Source organism: Lutjanus erythropterus, chromosome 20 (assembly GCF_056507025.1).
Source record: "Lutjanus erythropterus isolate fLutEry1 chromosome 20, fLutEry1.hap2, whole genome shotgun sequence".
In the NCBI taxonomy this organism is placed as follows: domain Eukaryota; kingdom Metazoa; phylum Chordata; class Actinopteri; order Lutjaniformes; family Lutjanidae; genus Lutjanus; species Lutjanus erythropterus.
Genome location: NC_139336.1, coordinates 28097406 through 28122499, shown reverse-complemented (window position 1 = coordinate 28122499; position 25094 = coordinate 28097406). Strand labels below are relative to the sequence as shown.

At 39.7% G+C, this 25094-nt stretch overlaps 1 protein-coding gene across 1 annotated transcript in view; it reads right to left on the bottom strand.

Moving 5' to 3' along the window:
• Positions 1-25094, bottom strand: part of hcn1 (hyperpolarization activated cyclic nucleotide-gated potassium channel 1) — a 100723-nt gene that overhangs the window by 10087 nt on the left and 65542 nt on the right. Inside the window, exons 5-7 of the mRNA XM_084745879.1 lie at positions 21729-21875; positions 16192-16432; positions 3419-3583 (exon numbers count right to left, since the gene is read on the bottom strand). Of these exons, the coding sequence (XP_084602005.1) occupies positions 3419-3583; positions 16192-16432; positions 21729-21875 (553 nt within the window). The remainder of the gene's footprint in view (positions 1-3418; positions 3584-16191; positions 16433-21728; positions 21876-25094) is intronic.

Here is a 25094-nt window from a genome sequence, read left to right as displayed (position 1 = left end):
TTTCCTGATTTGTACTGCTTCATATTCATGCACCGCCATTTTCTTCCACTAAAGATGAGCATGTCAGTTAAACAGTGGGTGCAAACTGAGGAGCTGAGTCAAACCAAGCGAGCACATGTGTATGGATGGAAAAAAAAGCTGCGGTAGTTACAGATGGAGGCGGCAAACCTTCATCGCCTCTGCCAGAAAAGGTTAAAGCGAAAAAGGTGAAAATTAGCGAATCCACCAGGGCGTCATGTGTCCATTACTGCTGTTTGGATCTGGAGCCAATAAATAACGTGTCTACTGCAGAATCATTTGACCCGGGAATGAAAGCTGATTTTGTAAGACGAAAGACAGATGTTACTGGGTTTTTTTTGTCCAGTCTAAAAGGAGCTTTATATTAGCAGGTGTGGGTTTGGTGTGAACATTTTGCAGATATATTTTGTTACCTATTTTGATATAATCCAAGCGCCATTATACCACCCCCAGCCCCTCTAAAGAAGTTGTATCTGAACGTAATTCTGAGGAGAAAAGGTTGCCTCAACAGTGACACACTTCTGTTGTTGGAGTCTGATTGACTCTGAGTGGTCTTGTTCCAAATCTGTTGTTCATTGCTTGTTATTGACTTGCCTGACACTTGAGTATTTCAGTGATCAATTCAATATTGAAGTGCCTGTGCCAGGCAAAATAATACACAAATACAAAGCCATGACAAAGAAAAAAAAAAAACAACAATAACAGAAAGAAGTAGATAGAGACTGCAAGCTTAACCACTGATATGAGACGACATTAGCACACTGTCATTATATAAATTCAACTTAAGTTTTGTATTTAGGTGATATTGTTTTCTGCTTAATGTAATAGGTAAACAAATCACCAAACATTATGATTTCTGGTGTTATTGGTTGGTAGGTTTGTTGACAAGAAGGCAGCTTTATTAGTAAAGCCAGCAGCAATGCACTGAGAGGGTTTGGCAAAAAGTGCTTTCTTTAACAAATTCCATTTCTTCCTGCATAAGAAATAATAATTAGCTGTGAAATTCATTTTTTGATGTTTCTATTTCTGTGTTACAAAGGAGGAACAACAGTCCAGCTGCTGAAAGTATCCAACCGCAATATAAACACTTTATTAAAGTTTTTGCAAACATTGAAATAGGAAAGGCTACATTCCACTGTTTGCTGATTCAATTAAAAGCATGTGAGAAATGCTGTTGACTTGTACGCATATTGTACAATTATGCAGAGCTTTAAGTTCATTTAACGTCATAACAAATTCCTACAGAATTATATCGTAACTAGCAGAGTTTTGAGACTTTGCAGTGACTTTATTCGGTTTTATATTCTGTTGTTTAATTGGAGGTTAGTTTACAAAATGCAATTTCAAAAAAGTTGTGATGCTTTGTCAAATGTAAATAAAAACAGAAAGTAATGATTTGCAAATGTTTTTCAACTTGTATTCAATTGAATACAGTACAAAGACAAGATATTTAATGTTCAAACTGATAAACTTAATTGTTTTTTGTAATAGACACTCATTCTAAATTTGATGCCTGCAACACATTTTGAAAAAGTTGTGGAAAGCTCAAAAAGTATGAATGGGTAAATGTTTTATCTGTTACATACAGGTTTTGGAGCAACATATGCTGCCATCTGGACCACGTCTTCTTCAGCGACATTGCTACTCATTTCAATAAGACAAAGCCAAGACAAATTCTTCTTGTGTTTCAACAGTGTGGCCTGGTAGTTCAGGTACTAGACTGACCTGCCTGCAGTCCAGACCTGCCTCCCACTGAAAATGTGTGGTGCATTATGAAGCACAAAATAACAACAGACAACAGAGATCCCAGACTGTTGAGCACCTGAAGTTGTATATTGAGCAAGAATGAGAAAGAGTTTCACTTCCAAAACTTCCAAAACAAGTGCCCTGTACCATCTTTTCTGGAACATTTTGCAGGCATCAAATTCAGAATGAGTGTATATTTACATAAAAAAGTAAAGTTTATCAGTTTGAACCTGTATTAATTGAATATAGGTCAAAAAGTTTTGGCAAATCAGTGCATTCTGTTTTTATTTATGTTTTGCACAGCCTGAAGCTGGGAGGCTACAAACTGCTGCCTGCTTTCTAAAAGATTAGTTAGCTAGATGACAGGTGGAAATACACATCTATACAGCATGGCTAAGACTCATTGACAGTGTAGAGAAGCTAAGCTACAAAGGAAAGAATAATGCATGTGTGCTACTCACACGTGAGATTTAAATTTTCATCTTATATTCTTATAAACAAGGTTTGGGTAAATCCAGTTCTTAACATATGTACGATAGTGTCTGTGACACATGATGAAAATAATCCTCATTATATACGTCAAGTATGCCAGTATACACATCAAAAACTCCTTCATAAAATTCTTCATAAAATGTTTTCAATTATTTATGTATACAAGGTAATAAAAGGAGAATATTATCATTACAAAAAGATACAGATAACTAATGCAGCAAAACATAAGCAAAGACAAACACATATGTTCAACTTCTGTCAGTTAAAAATGATATATAATATATATGTTATCTTCTACATGTTTACTTTATCAATGTGCCAGTTCCAATCACAGTATTAGAGCAGACTGTTAAAATTGGAGAATGTGCAACATGAGGGTCAAAGCAACCAATTACTGCCCTGTTTGCATTACATACATGTGCCCCTTTTGTTAAACAAATCCATCTGTGTCTGAATCACTTATTGTATTTCAACTAAAATCTGTCAAGGCCAAGTTCTTCTATAAATGTTGCTCGATCAGACAGTGAGAATAAGGAAGCATTGGTGATGAAGGTATAGCTGAAACTATACAGGGTCCTGAGGCGGACCTGATGGATGTGGGGACGTTAGTGCCTGAAACCCTGATGTCACCTGGCCCTGCTGTTTTGTTTTTTTTTTGTTCTTTTTTTCATACAGGGTCTGGTTGTTTTTGAGATATTGGGTGGGGTGCTGCTCATACCCAGGAGTGCAGATGAGTGGAAAGAGGGCCAGACACACATGCATGTGAGGTTAGCTTCCATCCACTCGCTGGCATCCAGTGGGGGGGTCAACACCAAACCAACGAGGGGGCGAACTGACTCCCTCCCGGACAGCGGCATGCACTGCCTTCCAGTTAATCCAACCACAAAACGCTACTTCGGTTCTTTAGAAGGATTAATGCTGGTTACGACAAATTTTTCTTTAATGTTATTTAAGACAAAGAAGACGGGAAGTTAAAAAAAAAAAAAAAAATCAAATAAAAAAAGATAGCATACAGGTCATGCAGCACAAGATGGCAGACACAATGCTTTAATGAAGAAAGAAGGCAAACGAATACTGATAAAGACAAGACGACAAGGCACGATGACAGGCAAGAGGTTCGACCAATCAGACAGGACAAGAGTTAGGTGTAGGCAGGTCTTACCGATGCGGTCCAGTCGGTCAATGGCGACGGTTTCGAAAGCGCGTCGCATCATGGGGTACTCTTCTAGCACCTCATTGAAATGGTCGACAGAGAGGGAGAAGAGTCGACAGTAGGTGTCTGCGCGCACGCTCGCCGTTCGTCTGCCCTTGGTGAGCAGACAGATCTCTGTAGAGCAGGAGACACGGACAAAGAAAAACAAAGTCTTAGACATGTGAAGAAACAGCACCAGACGTGGAGGGTGCATAGAGGGACATAAATGAGCTCTGCCCGGTAATTACACTCCAGATTACCATATAGATGAACCTGGAGTACAAAAGGTACGGCAGCAGAAGCTAATGTGAGTGTAAATATAATGAGAAGGCCATCAGTGGTGCTGTCACTTGCATTATACTAAGATAATTCATCATCCATCAGAGAGCTAATGGTCCCATAACACGATACAGTCGTAGTCAGCGTCACTGCAGGCTTCACTGCATCACTGCATCAATGCATCACTTCTCAGATGTAATGTATAACTAAGCAGGAGTATCACGGTTACACAGCATTCCTGGAATCTGCTCAGTCACCGTGGTTCCTTACGTGAAGGGACGTGAAGAGAACACAGCGACCCTGCAGCTCCGCTCACATCGGATAATAACGCAGCATGCATTGTCTTCCCAGTTTGTTTGTATATTTAAGGTTTACCTCTTAATGTTACACACTAAATTAACACATGAGTAAAAAGGTATGTTGTTGAGTTGATAATCTACTTTTTACTTTGCTGTGCCTCCCAAAAAACTCAGAGGTCTCATCTTTTAAATACACTGATGTAAGTTGGATGTATAAAAAGGCAGCTGTGTTCATTTTTTCATGCGTAACATTAATCTTTGATGTTACTGACATGAACTTATCATGTAGCTGTTCCTAAGCTTTTAAATGTGTGTGCTTTTGATGCAGTTAACTTCAATGTCACTGTTACTCTCATAATTGCAGTAAAGTTGCACCCTAAAATATTACGATGCAAAATAACTTGTACTTTGTATAATTTATTGAACAGCAGGTTTCTCAGCTGGTAATATTCACTTTTAATTGACTCATTCTTTTGTGGGAGTAATTGTACCTTTACTTGAGTATAGATTTTCAGCGCTCTACCCACCACTGCCTGCCTATAATCCCTGTAAAATGCACATTTAATGGGACAAAATATGATAAGAAGCCTCAGTAAACACATTGATTATAAAATTTGATAAGTATAATTTTCACTGTTGTCGTCAAGGGTGGGAAATGTGCTCCTTGCCGAAGTAAATATAGCCATACGACAGTGTAAAAGTGCCATTTCAAAAAAAAGTATTTCATTTCATTTTATTTTTCACTTAATGTATTATTATACAGGAAAAGGGTAAAAGAAGTCTTGACTCAGTTAAAAGTGGTTTACAGCAGATTCCTGTTCTGCAGCACTTGAAAGATAAAATCATAAAACAGCAACAGTATTAACTGCAAAATGAAATTAAAGTATCACAAGTAAAAGTAGTTGTTCTGTAGATAAATGGCCTCCTGTGTGACATTTTACTGTTGGAGGTGAAGCTACTTCTGAGGCATCTCGAGATGATAATTTGGGCAGGAAAAGAGGAAAAAAACCAAAGTCCTGCTGCAAAATTTTGTATTCATTTAAAAAAAAATCTCTAATCTTTGCTTTTTTTTGTTAGATATTAGATAACATGACATGACAAGGAGCCCCAGTTAAACACAGCTTTTTTGTGTGTTATTGCAATAAAAGTTTCAGAACCAGCGGTCTAATTTTCAGTGATTTCTTGTATATTATCAGTGTATCAATTTTAATCTGCAAAGTAGATTAGTGACTATAACTATCAAATAAATGTGGTGGAGTAAAACATGCAATTTTCACAGTTTTTTCCCCACAAAAAAAGTTCAATTGTCTTGATGAAATCTTTGAAATAACATCTACTCCTTCTCCTTCATTAAAAACCGAGCCCACAAGCTTATAACCATGCTTGTATTTTCACTAAGCACATAGAAACTTTCCACTTTCAGCAGACGGATGTGAAAACAGCCTTCTCATCTCAAATTCTGCACATACATCTTTCTGCACAGCGAAGCTCAAACATTCAACTGTAGGAGCAGCAAGACAAACATGTTCTCGAGTGGAGGGGAATTTTAATTATAGTGCTTGAGTAAATGTACTTAGTTACTTTCCAGCACTGATTTTCATTATGAAAGACTTCACACGGGGCTGGGCTCAGTGCTCTGTTCAGGTTGGTCCTTCTAATTAGTCTGCAACACTAGATAAAAAAAAAAAAAACTGCAGTCACACCTCTGAGAGGAAATGTTATAGGGTGAAATTTTGGCTCTCAGATCGAAATGCTGAAATTAGCCAGCGGGGTTTGTTATCTGAAAAAGGAGGCTTGTGGACCCCACTCTGACCCCACATGCAAAGCCTAATTCAGCCCACTTAATTACGAGGATGTGAAATATGTCAGAACATTTTATTGTAGTGGGGTGCTTATTATTGCCAATACTAATTAGTACAAAAATCTTTAAAACAGCAGTTAGATGATTGCAAACAGAAGTCATGTTGAGGGAAAAAAGGTCACGCTTTTGATTTAGCTGAAAGTAATGGGACCTAAAATGTTAATGACCAGAAAACACTTCGGTTCTGATGTCAGTAGCGACGGACAAAAACCAAGTTGCTATGATACAAGAAAAAATAAGAGGATTTTTACAACAGTATACAATATAATAGTGAACGTCTGAGGAAGAAAAAAAATCTTTGAATCCCTTTGAATATTAAAGGGATCACTGTGGAACCTCGTGGGTGGTTTCTGGATTAAACCCCTGGAATGCAGAGGGGTTCTTGGTAGAACCCCCAGGTGTGCTCTAGATAAAGCACTTAGAATATAAAAAGGTTCTTGATAGAAACTCCTGGGTGGGTTCCAGGTAAAACCCTTGTAATATAGAAGGATCCTCAATAGAACCCCTTGGGTGGGTTCAAGATAATTGGATGGGTTCTACATCCAAGCCTTGGAATATAAAAATGTTCCTGGTTGAACCCTGAATAGGTTATACATAAAACACTTGGAATACGGAAGGGTTCTCAGTAGAACACATGGGTGGGTCCTAGATAAAATCCTTGGGAAATAAAAAAGTTCTCGGTTGAACCCCCAAGTTGGTTTCTAGGTAGAAGCCTTGTAATATAGATTGGTTCTTGGTAGAACCCCTTAGGTAGGTTCTACATAAAACACTTGGGATATGGAAGGGTTCTGAAATATTTGCTGCCTGTATAAGAAGAAAATCTGAATTTCCTCACCTGAGCATCTTATGTGTCGAGCACTAGATAAATGAATCTGTGTTCTACTGTAGCCGATCTGTGATGGTAACACCTGACATTCAGAGAACCCGATCTCCTCGGTGTTTTCGTGAATCTGTGATACGTGGCAGAAAGCGCACAATCTACCGATCCGCCCTCTCTTTATCTTTCACCCGTCTCCTAACTTCCCCTCGGTTTCCGTTCAACGTCCGACGCGTACTCCACCTCCACCCACATTTGCCCTTCTGTCCAACCTACAGCACGACTTCCATCTTCATTAAATCGTTAAATGTTAACTTGTCGTGGTGTGATCTTTCCTGGCCATGCCCTGAGCTGTCATGAAAATAGAGCACAGTGTGCAAGGTGTGAGAGCAACACTCTCAAGCTGTGGGTGTGAATAAGGTGTTAGTGCTGTTATAAAGCTCCCTTTACGTGGTACCTCTGTCAACGCAAGAGGATATGCAGAGAAAAATAGAGACAGAGAGAGAGAAAGAAAAATCTGTGTATTGTGATTTCACAGAGGAGGAGAAACAGAAGCTGACCTATAGACAGATACCGAGTGCTTTACGTGATTCGCTGTGTGGCTACATCCAGAGGTAAACGTGTTACCCGTCTAGAAAGGTGGTGTTTGTGAGCTGAAAACAACTGATGTCTCCCAAATTACTGCCTGCCAGGGCACTAAAATTGAACTAATTTCATATACAGCTTTGAAACTACTTAAAATGAAGTTTTTCTCCCTCAAGCACCGGAGGCCTCTAATTACTGTTTGGGTCGCTTCAGTCCATATTGAAAACAGTTTCCTAATACAGATGGAACATGTACAATAACAGTATTAGTTAGAACGTGGTGCCACGGAAAGCTGCTGTTGTTGCCTCTGCTGTTGTTGCCAAATATAACACAAAGTATAGTCAGAATAGTCGGAGCCTTCCTGCCTCTTTTGGAAAATTGGTCAACTTTCTCCTTGTGCTAATCACCAATCATTAGCTACTATCATGATTTTCAAAGTGGACACTTGCCAGGGTGCCTCAGCAAATTGGAGGGAGGAGGAGGGATAAATAATAACTTTATAAAATAAAGTTTAATACAATAAATATAATATAATAATAAAATGTAATTATACTACATTAATAAAAGTAATTAAATCTATTCATGTGTTGTTGTTTTTTTAACATTTGCCAGGGGATTGTCAGTGGGTTTGCCATGGAAGAGTTTGGGAACACTTGAGTTAGCTTAGAGGCAGTGAGCTGGCAGATTGCTAATGCTTTGTCTCACCCTCCCCTTCCATGCATGCAGGAAAAACTACGGTGGCCACGAAACTCGTACAAAACACACAGTGCTGTATCTACAGCCAAGTGTTTGGTTTGTCCATTCTAGGCTACTGTAGAAACATGGCACTGCAACATGGTGGATATAAATGGCTCATTCTAAGGTAAAGTAAACACCCTGATTCTTATTTTCAGGTTATTATACATTTGTGAAAATATACTTATGAATATTATATTCCATTTTTGCCATATTCACCCAATAAATCCCCATAAATCTTAAACAGTGGGCTTTCAAAACTCCTGGTAGGCCAGTATCTATTACCTTGGGCTTAGCCAAGCCAGTTTTAGCAAGTTTTATCCCCTGCTTCCAAAATGCTAAGCTAGGCTAATTGTTTTCTAGTTCTAGCTTCATATTTGGGGCACAGACATAGGAGTGATATCAAACTCCTCATTGAACTCTCAACAACAAAGCGTATGACTGTAGTTAACAAAATGTTAGATCTTTGCAAAGTAGAATAGAGTTTGGAAAACTTTTAGCAAGACATGTAGGAGGTTTTATTTTATTCTAGCAGTACGTGTCACTTAAAAAGCAACAAGGATGAGAACTCCTGCCAGCTTCCGACCAATGAATGCAACCCAGACATTACAGCTCTGGGAACTGAACCACGGTCCTCTGTTGTGGTCACTGAGAATTCAGCCATGCAGTTTTCTGAGTTTTGAATGTTTCATTTATTGTCAGAAACATCAGACAATTTGCACTTCTTTGTTTCTGTTGTAAGGTAGCCACACCACCACATAACTGAATGTCACCTGCAGGAGAATAATGGCGAATGCAACAGTGGGAGGCTTTTTTTTCCTCTATTTTTTGCTTTCCTCTCTTGGAATAGCGCTTTCAAACTGTGCTAATTCATTCTGTCAGACTGTACTGAACTCCAGTGGTGAGTGATTGTTTGAGAACATGAAAGCATCACGCTGGCAATGAGCTGACAGAGAGCTGGGAAGTCTGTATTTTTAGGCTGACGTCCACTGTTTTACCTCTATACATCAAAACGTGCAGCTATATTCCTGCTGCGTTGCTTCAAAATGCAAATATCCAAGTGTCACCGTGAATAGTGTGGCAGTATACATCACTGAATGAAGATGAGATAGAAGTTTATGGTATAGTTTTACTAAATTTTAGTTATTATTCACTTCCTATGACTGTTTTTACTTTTACTTAAAGGGACAGTTAAGATTATTTGAAGTGGGGCTGTTTGAAGAACTTATCCACAGTCAATATATTACCTACAGTAGTTTAGACGTCCGTCAACGACCAGCACAGAAGCTAAGCAATGTACAGTTGTCGACAGGGTCAGCAGCAAAAGGTATTTTAGCCACTTAAAAAGGTCCACCCCCACAAAAAATCAATATCAGTGTAAGTGTTTGCTATATTTAGAATATTTTCAACATTTTACTTTGCTGTCAGTTTTTTCTAAGGGGAAACTGCTGTTATATATTGCTCTTTCCAAACCAATCAAACTCCATAGGCAAAATTAGTCATTTTACCTCACAGAACACAGGAGCTGCTCGTCTACCGCCGCCTCGATCGGTGAGTTTGTTTGTATTTTTGTGTGACTGTTATGTTTTAAAAAGATCAAAGTCACATGATAAGACAAATAAACTAACAGATCGAGGAAGCGGTAGACCAGTAAAGTCCTGTCTTCCACGAGGGGAAAATTACTAATTTTGCCCATGGAGTTTGGTTGGTTTGGAGAGAGCAATATTTAGCTTAAATAAAGGTGGTTTCCTATCAGAAAAGGGGTAAAGTGGTGAAAATGTTCTAAATATAGTGTACACTTAAACCACAAATGTTTTTTTTTTCTTTTAGTTGGATGTTTTTCAGGTAGGTAAAAGACGTTTTGCTGCTGACCCTGTCCACAACAGTTCATTGCTTAGCTTCTGTGCTGGTGCCCCTCTCTGCTTCTCCTAACTGCTGACCGCCATCTACTGTAGTTAAACCCCACTTTAAATAATCTGAACTATCCCGTTAAGCACAATTTTTGGCTACATTACCCTCCTCTGTCCCTGGCAGGTGGCAACGGACTAATCTTTTAAAACTCTTTCTAAGGGAAACATTAACACTATCACCTCTATGACCTGTGTGTGTATTCTAAGGTGTATTTGTGTGTGTGTGTCTGATTCAAGCCCCTTTTAACACTTCACATGATGCGGTTTGACACGTGTCTGTTGTCTCGCTACAAAACGTCACCGCTGACCCCTGGAGCATTGTGGATAATTTGCCATCACTTCATGTGTCACCCACTCTCATGGCAACCAGCTCCCCTTCCCCTTCTCCTCCCATGGCTGGGACTAAGGAGACAGGAAGTCCCACATGACTAAGACATTCGAGCCCAGTAGGGATTTTCATCCTCTGTCTGTCATTGTCCTAGCATTATACTCTATTAGTCCCTTAGCCTCAGAGTGACTCCACTACAGAGCTGTGTGCTACCAATATGTAATCCCATTCACGGAGGCCCAGGAGTGATTACTATGATACCTTTTTAGCATGCAGGCGTGGCATTGACCATGGTTGGAGGTGCTTTGTGACCTACTGTCCTCATAGATGTCCTGCTCATTACTATGCTAATAGTTTCCTGTGGCTGGGCTCGGTTTTTGTTACTCGCTCTGTTTCTGTCTCAGTCGCCCTCGCTGATTTCTCATTCCGGCCACGCTTTGGCCTGGTTGTAAGGGGAGTGTGAATCATCGCAGAAAAGGGAGAGAGAAGAGTGAGGTGCCTGGTACAAGCCAGCTGCTCCCGACTCAGGGCTCATCCACTAATGCCATACAAACGGGTAAAAATACCAGCTGGGCAGAAGGCAACAGCAGGTGGCTGGGCACCGGCAGAACACAGCGAAATGAGCAGCGCACCCTTTTATTTGTTCAGATAGAACACATATCTTTTAATTAACAGCTTAAATGACTCATTAAATGGGAACATGTATTGTATGTTCTCCATGTTCTCTGTATGTTTTCCCTAGAAATGCATGATCCACTTTTTCAGTGCTGATCCAATTCAGATATCTGAATTTGGATATCTGCTGAAACCGATACTATACCGATACCAGTGCTCCTTTTTTCTTGATGTTTATGATTATTACTACTATTATTATTTTTAGTAGTAGTATTTTAGTAGTAGCAGTAGTAGTAGTAGTAGTAGTAAGATTACATGAGGCTGAACTTCAACTTCTGTCTGGAAAGCTTGTGTAGTTTGTGTAATATAACTTGTATAATGGCATCCTTCAACCATTGTGGGGTGCTGTAGGATTCTGGCTAGTGATATTCACTTGTGCAGCTGATAGGCTGAGAGGGGGCCCTCATTTGCATGATTTACCATGATGCATTGCTGAGTTTAAGTTGCTGCTTTATGTTCCAAAATGCAAATATATTTGTTCTGAACATAGTGGTTTGTGTTGGTAATATCGTCACACTTTAGTGTTGGTTTATTGTTACACCATGAGTGAGCTGGCAAGTACATTTCTTCACTCCAGTTGTATCACTACTCAACTCTCATTTCACACTGCTTCGTTAAGTGTGTAAATAGAAAAGCACACCACAAACACCTTCCGTCAATATCGGGCTCCAATACTGGATCGTTTCAGTCCATGTATAGTTTTTTCCCTTTTTCACTGAACTGATTTTAGGTGCAGATGTGATTTTTCATTCTTAACTCTCCTTCAGCTTCTTGAACCAATAATGTCACTCATGAACTCCTTTGTTTTCTGCTGAATCAATATAGACAGAGCTGTTATTTAGGAGCACAAAACAAATGTGAGATAATATGTTGTGGTAGAGAATAACCTTCAAAATGTTTTAGACAAAGCTTGAAAAAGATAATCCAAAAATCCCTGAAAAGCACTCTCTGTGTAGCTGCCTCAACACATTTCCTGGATTTATAAATTTGGTCTCCAGAGGTCAGTTTTCAAGGGAGCAGTTTGTTGAGTCTCGTGGTACTTAACAGTCTAGCACTTCATCTCCTGCAGGAAGCCCTGCAATTAGCCTCTTATTTACTTGTTTCCATAATACTCCAGTATAGAACTGAAATGATTACTCAATTAATCAAATCTACAGTTCGATTAATTGATAAATTAATTTTCAAACTACATTGCCAAACATTTGTTGTCCCCAGCTTCTAAAATGTGAGGATTTACTTTGGTTTATATGATAGTAAACTCAAATATGTTCTTGTGAGGTTTGTACCGTTGCTCAGACAAAAATAAATTGAGGAATTATGTGATTTTTAACTATGCACTGACATTTAATGGACAAAACAAAGGAAATAATCCGCAGATTCATTGATAACGGATATAATCGTTACTTGCAGCTCCACTCCAGTCCTTAAACCTAAAATAGTATATTAGTTTAGCGTACTTTTAATTTTTTAATCATTTTGATCATCAATTAGTCTGTTGATTATTTTCTTGATTATGAATCAATTAGTAGTTTGGTCTGTAAAAAGTCAAAAATTGCAAAAATCACTGATAACTGTTTTCAAATCCCAAATTTTTATCTATCATTGTATCCATTATCATTGATTGATGTTATAAATACTCCCGACCACCAGAGGGCAGCAGTGACTAGTGTTCCTTCGTGTAAAAGTTTCACTTTTATTGCCTGTAGTTTTGGCAGATTTTGGTAGAAGACCACAGACGGTTCTGGATATAGATGTTAACCAAGCATTTCTACTGTGGGTAATAAATAACTATATTATGAACTATTTATAATAGCCTATGATAAAAAGCAAGCTCACATCGCCTGAACTGTCTTGTGCCACTGTGAGGTCAGGTGACCAGGCTGCATTTGTCTGCAACGTCTGCTGTCCCTTCAGTTGTCCACTATTTTCAGGTAAGACAAAAGTAACAAAGGAGTTTCAAGGCCATTTAAATTTCAATAATTGTAAATTGTAAATTATATATCTAGTTACTGCTAAAAGTATAGATCCCAACACTGCTGATATAGTGAACTTGTTAGCAAACAGTTAACATTAATATTGTCATTCATTGGAGTCGTGTTTTTGGCCACCTGATGAATTTAAGTGCAGTATTCACTTTTAGCTCTGGTTTTGGTCTCTACCAACTCCTAATACAGGAAAAATCTAGTATCCTTTTAGCTGCTAAATGCTCCACTGTGTTCACCAGCTTGTTGCTAACTGTGTCTGTCTGCAGTTTGCTGCTGACTTAGGACTCAATTACATGTTAGAGTTACCAGAAAAAGAAAGTGGGAATATACAAAACTAAAATTTTCTGCTACCTAAAAGGTTTAAAGGAACCTTTTGTCACTTCCTATGTGGCTGTCCAGTGAATGCTGATGGTAAATATAGTCCGTTGAAACAATAATTTACTCACGTTGTGCTATACTGACTGAGAGATCTCCTGGTCATGGAGCTATTTTGGCAATTAGTAAATATATCAGCACTGAGGAATTTGCTGCATCAGACTGATTGGACATCCACATTAAAGATGTCAAATCTTCCCTTTAATCTTTTTCTATGTCCTCTGTCAAAAGCCTAATATAGCCTTGGCAGTATAGCTGTTATACCACTGTTGAATCTACTTAGTTAGAACTACCATTTCTTTTCATCCTCAATAGCCAATTAAACTCCTGCAGCTTCTTTTCTTTTTGTCTGAAACGGTTTGATAAATGAACTCACGCTCACTGCCATTAGGATCCATTTGTCAGCGCCTTATTGGCCGAAGGTTTTATCCTGACATTTCAGCTTTAGTTTCTTGAACAAGATCTCCTTGTTCCATGCTACAGTGATTCTTTAGCAGAATATCTCTTGAGCTGCAGCCCCAGAGGATTAATTGTTTGAATGCTGCACTGCAACTGCCAAACATCTTACTATACAAAGTGTCCATTCAAAGCACAATTTAAAATGCAAGTTTGCACACTGAGTGGCATGACAGCCACTCTGTGGTTTGAACAAGCAGGAAAAAAGACGACCAGTTTCTTTCTTTTTTTTTTCTTTTTTTTTTGATTCTCTGCCTTCCTTGGCTCGCCTATGAGACATGAGCCACACGCAGCAGCAGACACACCAAAGCGAAGGTATTCTTAGACTCCTCAGCCTCCTTCCATAGTGGGGATGAACTCATGAGATAAAATATGCAAGAACCCCTAAAATAGGAAACTTTGCTTTGCTTTCACATTGACAAAATCCGCAGGCAAGCGTTGTCGTGTCTGGGTAAACAACGTGCAACGAAATTACATTTGACTTTTAAAAAATTAATGATATCTGTAATGTTTTGGAGAGGGAATGGGACTCGTGCCGAGAGAGAGAGAGAGAGCTGGAAGACAGAGAAATGAAAGCGCAGCAGAGAACAGAGCGAGGGAATAGCTCCTGATTTTACACAGAAGGAAAAGACTAGCTGCTCTTGTCAGTGCCAAGTATATCCAGCAGGAACGTATGGAGGGGGGAAGAGTTCATGCGTGTGAGGGTGAGGAGGGTGGGGGAGGAACCTCTGTGTGTCCTAAGGGATGCCTGATCCACGCCTTGGCCTACTCCAACAACCAGATGAGAGGTTACGTAACTGCAGGAACTGACTAACGTCCAACACTGGTTAATGAGAATCTACATCTACAATAACTTCACTTCAAACGGCATCAAACGCAAGACCTCAGGCTAGACTCATGTCTCAGTATATAACGTACTGCAGGAATGCATGTGTGACTGTGTGTAGGGTGCGCTTGCATAATTCATGTTTGCATTTTCATGTGAACGTTTATGAAAAGCAAATAAAACAAAAAAAAAAATAATGAAAATTTGTCATGCATATAATGCTCACCCTCAAGTGTAATATTGCAATTATAAAAGGGTTACAATCAAATTAAAGGTCTAATCAAAATGTGTGCATGTTATGGACTGATTCGCTCTCAAAATAAATTTCAAAAATGAGTGTTATCTCTGTTGGCCTGGAAACACATGGGGTCTGACTAACATCTGGAAAACGATCAGTCACATCAGTAGATTACTATGTAATGAAACCTAGTTTACTACTTCAGTGAGTAGGCTGACCCTTAGTAACAACCTAGCAACAGAGACAATTTCTAGTTCCTGTTGAGTAAACTAGCCAACTTGAACTAACATCAAAGGAGCGCTATGTAACAATTGTGCGTACAAAAAATAGTGCAGACCCGAGGAAGCTCAGGCAGGCTGCACGAGCCCTGCAAGAGTGCAAGTCAAGTGCAACATTGCAATTTGACATTAAGAGGGACGACGAGTCCTACACTGCTGTTCATAACTGTATGTTTGCTGTCAATGTAAAGCTAAGCCTGTTATCTTGAAAACAAAAGCACACTGCTTCAAAAATACACACTTTGTAGTTGGACTTCAGTGACTGTTAATACTTCTATATGAATATTAATGAACTGTTCTGACTCATAAGCAGACACTTACTCATTCTGTGCACATTCTGCATTAATTTGGACTCAAATTAACATGAAACGGACAAACAAAAACAAGTTATGGAATCTGGCAGCAATCTAACAGCACCATAAATTATATTCACTGAAGAAAGTTGATTTAAAGTTGATTTAATTATTCTATAAATCAGCATTTGTTCAGAAAATATCTAAAATACAGCAGCGTAAGCCTTTCTTAAATTCAGCTACAGTTTATGTGAGGTTTACTCCTAATAAGATTATTTACTCTTGACTGTTGTCAGCCACAGACACACTGCCTTCACAGTGACACAGTGACTTTCTGCCATCACAGTTTGCTCATAAATCATAAACGACACATGCACACGCTACGTGCATGAACGTGACGACGTAGCGGGCTGATATTGAAACTCACTCTCATAGTTTAAGTATTTTCATTCGAAATTTTGTAGTATTTTGATTAAATGTTTTTAAATTAATTTCTGTCTTTGTTTTAAATTTTAGGAGATGCCTCAGTGTACCACTAGAGGGAGCTCGAGTACCACAGTTTGAGAATCGGGGCTATAGATGTTATTTTAGAGAAGTAAAAAATAGCCTATTAGGATGTCATAGCCTTTGTAGGTTCATGGAGATTTGTGATTTATTTTCATAAATAAAAACATTTTCATCAATATTAGAGTAATACTTTTAGTGGTGAGCACGGTGTGCATGTTCTAAATGTCTAGTTGACCAATCAGATTGCTTGGATGGAACCACCTGTTGTATAATCTTAGTTATGTTGTGTTTCTTACCTCCAAAGTAGGATCCATCAGTCAGCTTCATCTCCTTGTTGAACTTGGTGATGACACTTGCAACACCGTGCTGGATGAAGTACATCTTCTTCCCGACCGTGCCCTCTCGGATGATGTAGTCGTTGGGCTGAAAGACCTCGAACTTCAACTTGCTCAGCATCCCAGTCACAAAGTTGGGATCGGCGTTGGCAAACAAAGGCATGGTGGCCACAAGTTTACGGCAATTGAAGTTGACAATTTCCTGTTGGAGGAAAAAAAAGAAACAGAAAGTGTTGGTCAAACAGATGAGATCATGCCATAAATAATTCAGTAATTTGCACCTACAACTTGAAAAACGAGCGTCGGTTAGGTAGTCTGACACGAAACACCACCACAAATCCTTCATTTCTGCCGGGGCATAAATGAATTGGGTATTGCGTTGGGTTGGGTTTTGCTGCTTTATCCCTAATACTTCTAAAGCACTTCCCCATCACTCCTGAGAAGAAACTTTTTGGCACGCGTGTCAGATCCTGATGAGTTTGCCCTCCGGTGCCGGCTGCAGGCCATCTCTCCGGTCTCATCCTGTCCCCTCAGACCCAGCAGGAGATTAGGAGCTTGTTGTCTGTTTACCCATACATCTCTGTTGCTGTGCAGATGGAAAGCCGGCGCACTTGGCATCTGCGGCGGTGTGTTGTTGACCCCCCGTGAGGGATAACTCTCCTCCAGTGACAACAGGACATTAACAGAGAGATAACCAATCTCTGGTCGCGAGCTCGACGAGGGCGACGCAAAGAGATGTTAGTTCAGCCTCCGGTTCCCGGTGTCAGCTAATGCCACGGGGCTCTGACCTCAATCATGCACCAGAACTAATGAATTAGAGAGTAAGCAATTTTCATGCCCAGCCAGGAGTCCTCTTGGGGAAACAATCTTTGGCTATGCCTATTTAAAGATTTGTCATATGGCGGAGAATCAGACGCAGCGAGACGGAGGAAAGGAAAGAGGAGGCTGAGGGGGCAGAGAACAGCATGTCTGGTTGTTAAGTTATATTTTAGTCTATTAGTCAATCAATTAATCAAACAAACTATTTATATAGAAAATAAATTATGAATAACTTAATAAATATATTGGAGCAAATCAAAGTGCCTCATAGATGACTGATGAACCAATAATAACACATAGACTGTAATAAAGTGAAATAAAAACTATGGATAAAATTCAGGGCGGGTCATAACTTTACCTTCCTGGGAAAAAGAAACTGGCATCTGAGTGACCTTTAATTGTGACCAGTCCAAGTCTCACCTGTGCAAATAATCATGCTGTTTAATCAGCATCTGGATGGATTAATGCGCACTAACATAGATTTTAACAAATTTGTGAACAAAATTTGAGATAAATAAATCTTTTGTGTGCACAGAAGTCATCTTAGAGTTTTTACTTCAACTCATGAAAAATTAGGAGCAAATAAAGTGTTGTGTTTATGTGTTTGTTGAGTATATAATTAAAATTTTGTCATTCTGGCATGAAAATGAGAATTTTCTCACTTTATTCATTATTCTCTTTGTCATTTTCTGCTGGTTTGTGAGCAGCAGCTGTTTGGAAAATTTCCCCCGTTGGTGCATTAATGGACACTCAACATCTGAAATCTAACACATCTGAGGCTGTTAAAAACCTTTTAATGCAGTGCTATTTTCCTTTTTCGCCGTTTTCGTGTTTGCTTGTGCGTCTTGTCGACCAGATTTTTCCGACACCAGAGCTTATCAATTAAAAGCTTTTTGGCAGCTAACAATCAATTATGGGATGCCGGAGCGTCCTTGAAAGCAACACCAAGGAGAGCTTTTGAAGTGTTTTCTGCCCACAGCTGCAGAACAACAAACAGCTCAGTGTGATGGATTACCCACCTCAAACACGCTGAAAATGACGGCAAGCTGATTTTTATGGTGTAGCAAACAAAAACAATATTTTTAGAAAGAATTTTGTGGATATATGAGTGTACTAAAATATAAAAAAAACTCCCACAACACAGCGGATCTGTTTTAAATGACTACTACCAGGATGACTAACTGAAGACTTTGCTGTAAGCTTCATTACCTTTGACCTTCCCAAACTCACACCAAACCCCAAAGCTTGTTTTATCCACTGAAGCGGAGTTGTCATGTGAATCTCAGGTAGTCATAACGCAGCCTGAGCCAACAGCAGCCTGAATCTGGCACACCTGACAGGCAGACTCATGCAAGACTTGTGATAAATGACTTGCCAGAATCAGCTGAAGCACACTTGGACTGATTTCATGGCCCTGCTTCGGCCCAAAGTGAGTCTGAGTGCTGCTAAGTGGAGCTGATTCTGATCCCAAATTGACCCGTAAGTCAGCACCACCTCATCCCCCTCCCCACCTCAAAAAAAAAAAAATTGTGCTGGAACACAACGTGCCGACGCTCAGCGGCAATCAGCCCGACTCGGCTGGCTCAGCCTCAGTCCTGTCTACCTGGAATGGGTCCGGCTTGAAGCTGCATTAATTGATTTGTGGCTGCTAAATGGTTAGGGACCGGGGTACAGAGCAGGGGTGCAGAGATCGAGAAACAAAACCCCACTGCTCCTTTGCTTTATGGCCACTTTACCACAGAGGCCAAGCAGGCCGAGCCGATACCACACCGACAAATCAAGATGTATCTACTTGGGAAAGCTATAATTTATGCCTGTTTGTAAAGTAGACAGTCGCTTTTAGTCTAATTTGATTCAAATGGAAGTTGGCGAAGGCATGGTTGCTTAGAAAGGCGTCGCTGGCACTTGCATCAGGACTCTGCATTAGTCATAAACTGTAGCTTTTTAAAAGGATGGTCTACAAACAGAAGAACCTGGCTAAATCCTGGCAATTAAGGGGACTTACATTACAGCTGTTTTTTGGATTGGATTAAGTGAAAGTCAAGTGTAGCTTCTTACTTTGTTTCACTCACTGTACGGTTGTCACATGTTGTAAAACACACTTCTTGTGCCGCTTTAGATACTCCTTATGGTTTTTACCGTGTTTGTGAGGCCGGCGGTTAAATCTTTAGTGATATGCTAATCTGCAAGGGCTGCCACTATCTGTCTGACTATTAAGGATTCTGTAACATATTTTAAGACAAAACACCACTGACTCAATCTGAATCTTACCTATCTTGCAACATTAAGTAATATTTCCAAGTTTTTCTCACTGTCTTATTTAGTTTAATTCGCTGTAAGCTGCTTTAGCTCATGCTTTTATTTTTATTGTGTTTCTTGGAAAATAAACACATCCTCCCACTATAATAATTATGACCATATTACTCAATCAACTCTCAAGTCACTTAATTATAATGATCAGACAAAAACCTTCATTTTTAGAGACTGGGGAATAAACAGGCTGCATACCTGACATGAGGGGAAACAACCCACTGCACTCCATAGAGTTACTGATAGAAGTAGCAGCAGGCTAATCTTTTTTAAAACAGTAAGTTAAAAACACATACAACTTACTTAAATTTCTCATTCATTCAAGCCAATTGCAAGTGCAACGTGCACAGTAGTCACTTGCACATGTCTCGCTGATGATTGATGAGTTGATTGTCAGTGAAAATGTCAGACTCTTCATGACATTTTGAGTTGGACAGCTCACATAATGACAAAAACAACTTTTCATTTCGGCGGCAGTGGCCAATTTTTACTGACACATGAAACATGAATGAAATGTTTTGGGGGAGTTATTACCTTTTGCAAACATGCAATAGAGTTCTGATGTCCCATGAAAGAGAAAATTTCACTTAGAGGTTCAAAGAATAAGCCAAAGTGATGGAAAAGAACTGTGAAAAGATTCTGAAAATGAGCAAAAGTTGCTTTGCTCTTATTTTTTATATCCTCCTGTGCCAAAACATCGTGCCAACAATCATGGATGGAAGCAAAGCTACCGGGAACAGAAACACCACAGAATAATCTTTACTTTCACCTGCATTACTTTGCAACAATAATGCAACTTTAGCACGATCTCAAGCTAATTTTAAGCCTCTGGAAATTCATTTCATATAGAAAAAGAAGGACAGCCTTATTGGAAAACAGTGCGCAACTCAAATAAACTTACATGGTTCTCTGTCTGAAAATAGCTTCTGGATTAACCTGCTTCTTCTACCTTCTCTGTGAGGACAAGGCTGTTGAAACAATCCATATCTGACAAATCTTTAGAGCAGTTATTCAGCGAAATGGCAGCGTAAGCTAGTTTATGTGTCCTGTTTTGCTCCGGCGCGACTCAGTTTGTTTTTACCCGCCGGTCCCATGGGCATAGCTGTCTCTATGCAGATTCTAACTTTGCTTGCGCTGCACGGTGTACTAAGCCTGCAGGATTTTTGTGTGTAGTAAGTCATACCTTTAAAATCCCCCGCACCTCCCTGTGTGTGAGTGTCTGGGATCGTGCAGCGGCTCCCCCTCGCCTCGCCTCAGCATTCGACTTTGCAAGGTGACTTAATGGGGCTACATGAGAGATGGTCACGATTCCTACGCTTGCTTTGCTTTTTATTCCTCTGCTCTCCACATCCACCTTTGCATAATTACCCATGTAATCTGCTGACACGAGGAGGTCAGCCAAGAACTTAAGGCTGGTCACTGACTCCACAATAACTTCATTATTCCCTCTCATTACCTCTCTTTGAATAATATATAATAATATATACAGAGGTGGCAAAAGTACACGCATTCGTTACTCAAGTAGAAGTACAGATAATGATCTAAAAAAGACTCTGGTAAAAGTGGAAGCACGGATTCAACTTAGTTTCTGCCAGCTGTTTCTGTGCAAAGCTAACTGACCCTTAACTTTTCTCCATGCTCGAGTCTCCCTCTCTGTCTGTTTCGTGTTGTTATGTCTTCGTTGTTTTTGTCTTTTGTCTTTTTCTTCTTGCTACATCTTTTACTTTGTTTTTCATCTTATGTCTTTTTTGTTTTGTCATGTCTTTTCTTGTTGCTTCTTTTACATTGTTTACATCTTGTCACATCTGTTGTGCATGAATTGTACTGATAAATACACCAAGGAATCATCTTTACTGTGTATTTATACTTAGTTACTTCCCGACTCTGAATATATAATGCTCCGTTACTGCGCTGTACTTCAGATTTCAGACTTGTAAATATTATAAATGAAAGAGCTCAGCTTTATTTGTTTATCACAGGTAAAAGTCAGACTCAGGTAATGTTTCTGTGCAGAATATTTTGATATCTTGACGGATGCTCAGTCTGGGTTCACCCAGGATGTTGAGGAAAATCCGTTTTGCTGTTTTTCTCCCTGACCTTGTAAGATGAGATGACAGGTGTTGGCTCTTAAAGGTGCCAAATGAAGATTCGCTCCTCATCTTAAGGGAATAAACTCATTCATGTACCCAAACTAAAACCACTGTGTGACAGCGTACCTGTCAAGAACTTCTTTTTTTTCTTTCTTTTTGAGATTTAAGGTGTATTTTTTTTTAAACTGTTCTAAAAATAAACCTTCTCAAAAAGATTTATAAACGTTACCTCTGAAGGAACCGATGCTTGGATTCAGTTAAAGAGAGACGTCGTCTCACCTCTTTGAGCGGGTCGTTGAGTTCACTCAGGATGTTGTCCTCATCGAAGATTTTGCCTTGGTAGCGATGCTCGTAGTAGTCGTGGATTTTCTGCCGCATGTCTGCTGGAAGCTTGTGGAAGGACATGTATTGCTCCACTTGTTTGTACTGTAAAGATAAAGAAAGCAGATAGATACCAATTCAAATCACGGCTCATGAGTGTCAATGTTCTGTTGGCAAAGTTAAAGGCATAGTTTGGAATATTTTATGTAGGGTTATATGAGGTACTTATTATTGGAGAAGCAGAGAGGCGTTTCAGCATGGAACTAAGTAATGTACTGTTCTGGAAAGGGTCAGCAACATAAGGAGTTACCACTTAAAGCCACTCCACCTAAAAAAAAAATCTACATCAGTTAAACTATATGCTATATTTAGATTATTTTCAGCACTTTATCTTGCCATCAGACAGCCTTTTCTGGCCAAAATCTGCCTATATATAATTCAAATATCGCTTTTTTCAAACTAACCAAACTCCATAGAGAAAATCAGTAATTTTACCAAGCAGAGCACAGCAGTTGCTGCTCTATTACTGCCTCGATCTGTTAGTTTGTTTGCTTTATTGCGTTATTGTGTGAATCTGACCTGTCTTTTTAAAACACAAAAGTGACTCTATAACACAAACTAACTAACTGATTTAGGTAGATCAGCAACTCCTGGTGTTCAGCAAGGTAAAATTACAGATTTTTCCTATGGAGTTTGGTTGGTTTGAAGAGATGCTTCCCATCAGAAAATGCTGCCAGAGGGCAAAGTAAAATGGTGAAAATATAGCGTACACTTTAACTCATACTGATATTTTTTAGATGATTCCCTTTTTAAGTGGCTAAAATACATTGTGCTGCTGACCCTGTCCACAGCAGTACATTGCTGAGCTTCCATCCTCTCTGCTTCTCTAAACTGGAGGCACACCGACGGCCATCTGCAGCCAATACACCATATCTGTACCTCATACAACCCCGCTTCAAATAATCCGAACTAGCCCTTTAATTATTAATGGAAACAAGCAGAGGTTTTTCCGAGTACACCTTGAATAAACAAGCAAAGCTCCACAGAAATGTGCTCCCCACAGACTGTATTTGTGTTTCTGTATTGAGGACAATCCGTGCTCTCACACAGTCTCAGTGCCATGTCCTGGTTCTGTGTGTGGGGAGGGAGAGACAGAACGAGGGAGGCAGGTGGTGAACGAAAGTAGGAACAAGTACAGGCCCGGGGCTATGTCAGACCAAGGTAGCAGTTCCGATTATCTCACCCATGCAGGAAGCCCAGCCCTAATAGGCAACTACGCTATGATCTGATGTGAACTAGCAAGGTATACCCGATATCCTGGAGAGATTCAGGAGCTGCATAGACGCTGAACCAGATGGCATAGACTGATCACGTGATAATTATCTGCATGATTTCTCTTGAATATGTTCTTTTGATTTCCTTAATTCTGGGAACATGAGCAGTGCTGAGTGTAGTTTTTAGTGTCTACTAGGGTTGCAAATTGTAAGCTCCTTCCTTTAATCAATCATTGGTAAAAAATTAATGATCAATTAATCAATTAATTGTACTTACAAAATCTTTAAAAAATTGCATATACCAAATGTTACCAAAAGGACTTTTTCATCTTAAATCAAAGCTTCATTTCCAACATCAGACATACTCTTAGAAATAAAGGTGCTAATTAGAAACATATAGGGTTTTTCAGCTTATCCCCGTAGGAGAACAGTTTTTGGTTCTTGTTAGAACTTGGAAGCCTTTCAAAGAGTTCGACCTAGAACTCAACATAAAGGGTTATACCTAGGACCATCTGTGAAAGGCTGCACCTAGAACCCCCTCTAAGAAGTTCTACAGAGGACCCTTTTATGGTACAATGGTTCCACCCAGAGCCCTAAGGTTCTATCAAGGCCCTTTCTATCTTTCTAAGGGTAGAAGAATCCACCCAAAAACCTTTTTATGTTCCAAGGGTTTTATCTAGAATCAACTCAGGGGGTTCTACTGAGAACTTGTTTATAAGAAGAGTTCTGCAAGGATTTTAACAATTCTTGAAGATCTCTTTCTTCTAAAAAAAAAGGTTCTTTTGATGAAAAGGGTTCTTAATGGAACCCTTAGTCTCACAAAGAACCCTTGACAAACCTTTTCCACCAAAAAAGGTTTCTTCAGAAGCTGAGTAGAACCACGGGCCTTCAGGGAAACCCTACATGTTTAATTAAGTGGTTGATTAGTTACTAGTTGTGTCCTGTAAAAGTGCAATATATTTTAGTTTTCTGGATTTATTTGTTGAATTTGAAACAAATACATAATGACATTAAAACCATGTTCGTATTGTGGAAGAGAACGGTGGAAGAAAACATTGAGAGAAAATAGATGGAAGGATGAAATATTTTTTGGCCTCACAATCACAAAGCCAGATGGCCTGTGACTCAGGACTTTTCCATTTATGCAACACTGCCAGTAACAAAGATGGGAGAACCGTCCTGTTTCTGGTAATTAATTGAACCTGAGTGGGAGTTTAAAATTCCCCCCACATTAACCTGAAGGCAGATATTGATCCGAAGGAGAGCAGAAAGAGAGAGAAAATACTTCAGCTTATCTATTTTTATCAATCTCTGCTCTCTCGTTCAGGTTCTCCTCAGACGGGGCCGGGAAAACAATCTTCCCAGCCGGTCTGAGGCCCTGACACCTGAAAATAAACACTGTCTCACACACTGCCTCCAGTAATAATCACAGTGGAGCAGTAGGTGAGAGCCAACAGCAGCTGTGAGGCCAGTAGTCCAGTCCAGTGTCCGGTGTGATGCAAGCATGGCCCAAAAAAATGAAATTTGTCAGTGAGATTGAAGACGCAGTGCCACCCTCAGTGATTCCTCTCCTGGCTGCAAAGAGGTGACACTGCGATCGAGTGTCTGCAGCGGCTCGGACAGGCAATTTTGACTGGGGGTGGTCAGGGGGCACGGGGTGAGTGAAAGGGTGGCACTGAGTGTGACACGGCAGGTTTAATGTATGTGGGCTGCAGCTTTAGGTCTTGAGTCTTCGTTCCCTCGTTCACACAAATCCAAATGTTTCATTTTATTGCTTAATTATCCAGTTTTACTTTCTAATGGAGCAACTTTGCGTAGTGCTCAGGCTTGGAGCGCAACAGATTACATTCAACACGTCAGGAGTCTCCAACCGCTAATGTTAGCTAGACAGACAACCGCTAACATAAACTACAGAAACCAATTGCTAATGTTAGCCACACAGACCAACCACTAATGTTAGCTACAGAAACCAGCTGCGGAAAACAGCCGGTAACATTAGTTACACAGACCAACTAATAACGTTAGCTACACAGACCAACCGCTAACGTTA